The sequence below is a fragment of the Priapulus caudatus genome, unplaced genomic scaffold (genome assembly GCF_000485595.1).
Source record: "Priapulus caudatus unplaced genomic scaffold, Priapulus_caudatus-5.0.1 Scaffold1367, whole genome shotgun sequence".
Classification (NCBI taxonomy): Eukaryota; Metazoa; Priapulida; class Priapulimorpha; order Priapulimorphida; family Priapulidae; genus Priapulus; species Priapulus caudatus.
In genome coordinates this window covers 98,757-101,427 of record NW_014578428.1, presented here as the reverse complement: position 1 = coordinate 101,427, position 2,671 = coordinate 98,757, and the positions used below count along the sequence as shown (strand labels likewise).

The window sequence follows — 2,671 nt, the reverse complement described above, 5'->3', positions numbered from 1 at the left end:
ATATATATACACACGTACACAACACGTATGCACGCGCGCGCACCACACCACACAACACAGCACACACACACACACACACACACACACACACACACACACACACACACACACACACACACACACACACACACCACACGCGCGCGCGCACAGATTGAACGAACTCGGTTCACATCAGGAACAAAAACACAACATTTGCTCTCGTTCGTTCCCCCCGTTTACACGCATATATATATATATATTCTTCCCATTTCCCCTCTACATCACATGCTTGCGCACGCATGCTTGCGTATTAAAAAGCGAGAGCGACTATAGATCGTTAAAACTTTAACAGCACTGGAACCATTAAACCTATAGTCGTCAAAGGAAGACTTTTTCTCCACATAAAACATTCTCTCCGCGTCTTTCTTGCAGCCGTCCGGTACGGGCGAGTGCCGAAGCGTTCCCGGGAGAAGGAGGAGCAAGAGCGGCGGGTGTCGACGACGGGGGAACCCGGACAGACTGAGCTGGAGACGAAACAACTGGCCATCTATGACATCATTCTGACCATCTCACAGGCTCACTGCAGTAACTGCACGTTCACCGAGGATAAGATGAAACTGATGCTACGCAAGCCGGCCCAGTTTGTACGTGGCGCGAGAGAGAGAGAGAGAGAGGGAGGGAGAGAGGAGGAGGGAGAGAGATGATGAGAGAAGAGAGAGAGAAAGAGAGCGAGGGGAGGGAAGCGAAGAGCAGAGTGGAGCAGAAGGAGAGAGAGCCGATAGAGAGAGAGAGAGAGAGAGAGATGCAGAGAGAGAGAGAGAGAAGCGACTTGAGAGAGCCGAGGCAGAGAGGAAAGAGAGAGAGATGGAGACGGAGCGAGAGGAGAGGGGGGAGAAGGTGAGAGAGAGGGAGAGACGAGACGAGAGAGCGAGACGAGAGATAGAGAAGAGAGGGAGGAGAGAAGAGAGAGTGGAGATGATGAGAGAGAGAGAGAGAGAGAGAGAGAGAGAGAGAGATGAGAGAGAGAGAGATCGCATAGCGCATCATTATAGCTACGTGTCAGTGGACGCGTCATGCGCGCACAACACGCACACACATACACACCACGCGACGACACAGCACAACATTCACACACACAACACATACACCACCACACATAACCACACACACCAACACACACACGCCACCACACACACACACACAACAGCACACACACAACACCACACACACAAAACACATACACACACCACACACACACAGCATACACCACACACGCACCCCCCCACACACACACACCGCACACACAACACGACACGCACCACTTACACACACGCACACACACACACACACACACACACACCACACACGTACGTCCATGATGCGTGTGTCTTGCCGCTTCTATATATAACACTCTCTCACTATCTCTGCTCTCTCTCTCATCTCTCTCTAATCATCTCTGTCGGCTTCTTGTTCTCTCCTTCTGTCTACTCTGTCGTTCCTCTCCCTCTGATTCTCTACATCTATACTGCGATATGTCTCTCACCCTCTCTCTCTCTCTCTCTCTCTCTCTCTCTCTCTCTCTCTCTCTCTCTCTCTCTCTCTCTCTCTCTCTCTCTCTCTCTCTCTCTCTCTCTCTCTCTCTCTCTCTCTCTCTCTATACATATATACATATTAATAATTACATATAATATAATTAAATATGGTGGAGGGGGAAGACCGACAAGTCTACTACAAGTAGGCCTAGACTATACGCATGTTCTATATTTTATTATCGCAGAGCATGAAGTTCGAAGGAGACCTGCTGAGCACGCAGGATGCTATCGATCAGCAGAAGATGTATTTCGGGCAGCAGTTGGCGTCTCTCATCACGCCATCCATATCACGAGTGGTCGAGTTCGCAAAGCGAGTGCCAGGTAGCGCCACCATCGCCGTTCGTCCATTTTCGAATCAATGTCGTGCCCCTATTATAACTAGAAATTGTTTATATTATAGTTATATATATTATATTATATATATATATATATATGTATACATTAATTATTATATGCACTATTCGGTACTTTCCTTCTATCCGTATATATATATATATATATATATATATATTAGTGAAGGAGAGTTGATGATAAGCGACGAGAGAGAGCGGCGGGTAAAGAGAAAGAGATGTGATGATGAGAAGGAAAGGGAAGAGAGTCGTGCCGCAGAGTAGATGGTGAGAGTAAAGAGAGGTGAGAAGAGCGCGCAGAGAGAGAGAGAGGACGTCTGAGAGAGATGGACGAGCGAGGAGAGAGAGAGAGAGATGGAGACGGAGAGAGAGGAGGAGAGGGTGGATGAGACGGTGTAAAGAAGAGCAGAGAGCTGACGTGGAGACTGAGAGAGATGGAGAGGAGGCGCGTTGACATCATGGGAGCTCGTAGAAGAGAAAAGTGGAAGACGCAGAAGGACGAGAGCTATATATGAGGAGCATCAGGTCGGTCAACCGTGTTCTCGCCCTCGTGAATTCATACCCCCTTTGTTTCTCCGCAAGTTTGATCCTCTTCGTATTCTTTTATCCCTGTCCTTACTCCACGCTGGCTTGTCTTATTGTCTGTTGTCTTTTGAACAGCAATAAATCTGTTGTTCAAGCTTATGCGTGACGGTCGCAGAAAGTACGCGAAATAGTACCCATTAATAACTTAATATATTAGATACTATA

At 47.9% G+C, this 2,671-nt stretch overlaps 1 protein-coding gene across 1 annotated transcript; it reads left to right on the top strand.

Moving 5' to 3' along the window:
* Positions 1–411: 411 nt before the first annotated feature.
* Positions 412–2,637, top strand: LOC106816395 (ecdysone-induced protein 78C-like; the record flags this gene model as incomplete). Its single annotated transcript, XM_014820997.1, has 3 exons — positions 412–623; positions 1,757–1,958; positions 2,582–2,637. Coding segments are annotated over 3 exons (470 nt in total), but the record flags the coding sequence as incomplete, so codon positions are not given.
* Between the last annotated feature and the right edge of the window lie 34 nt (positions 2,638–2,671).